The sequence below is a fragment of the Manacus vitellinus genome, unplaced genomic scaffold, assembly GCF_001715985.3.
Source record: "Manacus vitellinus isolate BGI_N305 unplaced genomic scaffold, ASM171598v3 scaffold_162_pilon, whole genome shotgun sequence".
In the NCBI taxonomy this organism is placed as follows: Eukaryota; Metazoa; Chordata; class Aves; order Passeriformes; family Pipridae; genus Manacus; species Manacus vitellinus.
Window position 1 is genome coordinate 38,279 of NW_021939145.1, and position 1,330 is coordinate 39,608.

Here is a 1,330-nt window from a genome sequence, read left to right on the forward strand (position 1 = left end):
CTGGGGGGTCTCGGGGGCTCACCGTGGCGTTGGCCAGGGTGTAGTACTCGGGGATGGGGATGTAGTGGTTGGGGAACTCGTGGGGCACCAGGTCGTTGTCCTCGGCGTCCCACAGCGCCGTGTTCAGGTCGGCGAAGTTGTGGTTGAGGTCGATGCCCTCGTAGGTCCAGCGGCCCATGGCCCAGCCCGCCAGCTCCGAGCCCTGTGGGGGCACTGGGATGGGCACTGGGATGGGCACTGAGATGGGCCCCGGGGCGGCCCTGGGGGGTCCCGTTCCCCGTCCCTACCAGCTCGTAGGCGGTCTCGTATCCGTCGGGGTTCATGGAGGGCAGCAGGTGGATCCGGGTGTCCGTGACCAGCTGCACCACGCGGGGGTTGCCCCTCCGGAATTCCCGGCACAGGTATTCCATGAGGTTGAGCAGCAGCTCCCGGCCCAGCACCTCGTTCCCGTGCATCCCGGCCACGTAGCGGAACTCGGGCTCCCCTGCCGGGCACGGGGACGTGGCTGGGGGGGCACGGCCACCCCCCCTCTGTGCCCCGAGCCAGCCTGGGTGTCCCTGGGACCGACCCCGTCACCTGCAGTGCCCTGGACATCCCAAATCATCCCGTCCTGCACCAGTCTGGGTGTCCCTGGAGACTGTCCCCACCCACCTGCACCATCCTGGGTGTCCCTGGAGACTGTCCCCACCCACCTGCACCATCCTGGGTGTCCCTGTCCTCCCTCGTCCCCATCCTGCACCAGTCTGTGTGTCACAGCACACCCCATCCCTGTCCTGGGCATCCCCATCCACCCTGTCCCTGTCCTGTGCCAGCCTGGGCATCCCTGGTGACTGTGCCCATCCCCTGCACCAGCCTGGCTGTTCCAGTGACCCCATCCTGGGCATTCCCAGCCACCCCATCCCCATCCAGCACCATCCTGGGTGTCCCCAGTCACCCCATCCTGCACCCGACTGTGTCCCTGTCCCCCTTGTCCCCATCCACCTGCACCAGCCTGGGTGTCCCTGGGGACTCTCTGCATCCCCACCCTGTCCCCATCCTGGGTGTCCTTGTCTCCATCCTGCACCGGCTTGTGTGTCCCTGGAGTCTGTGCCCACCCACCTGCACCAGCCTGGGCGTCCCCAGCCACCCTGTCCCCAGCCTGGGTGTCCCTGTCCCAGTCCATCCCCATCCAGCACCATCCTGAGTGTCCCCAGTCACCCCATCCTGCACCTGACTGTGTGTCCCTGTCCCCCCATGTCCCCATCCCGAGTGTCCCTGTCCCCCCATCCCCATCCCGGGTGTTCCTGTCCCCCCGCTGTCCCTGCCAGGTGTCCCTGTGCCCCCTGTCCCC

General features: G+C 67.7%; 1 protein-coding gene across 1 annotated transcript in view; it reads right to left on the reverse strand.

Annotated features, from left to right (window-relative positions):
* Positions 1 to 1,330, reverse strand: part of VPS16 (VPS16 core subunit of CORVET and HOPS complexes) — a 30,943-nt gene that overhangs the window by 21,585 nt on the left and 8,028 nt on the right. Inside the window, exons 2-3 of the mRNA XM_029958634.1 lie at positions 288 to 484; positions 19 to 202 (exon numbers count right to left, since the gene is read on the reverse strand). Coding sequence (XP_029814494.1) covers positions 19 to 202; positions 288 to 484 — 381 coding nt within the window. The remainder of the gene's footprint in view (positions 1 to 18; positions 203 to 287; positions 485 to 1,330) is intronic.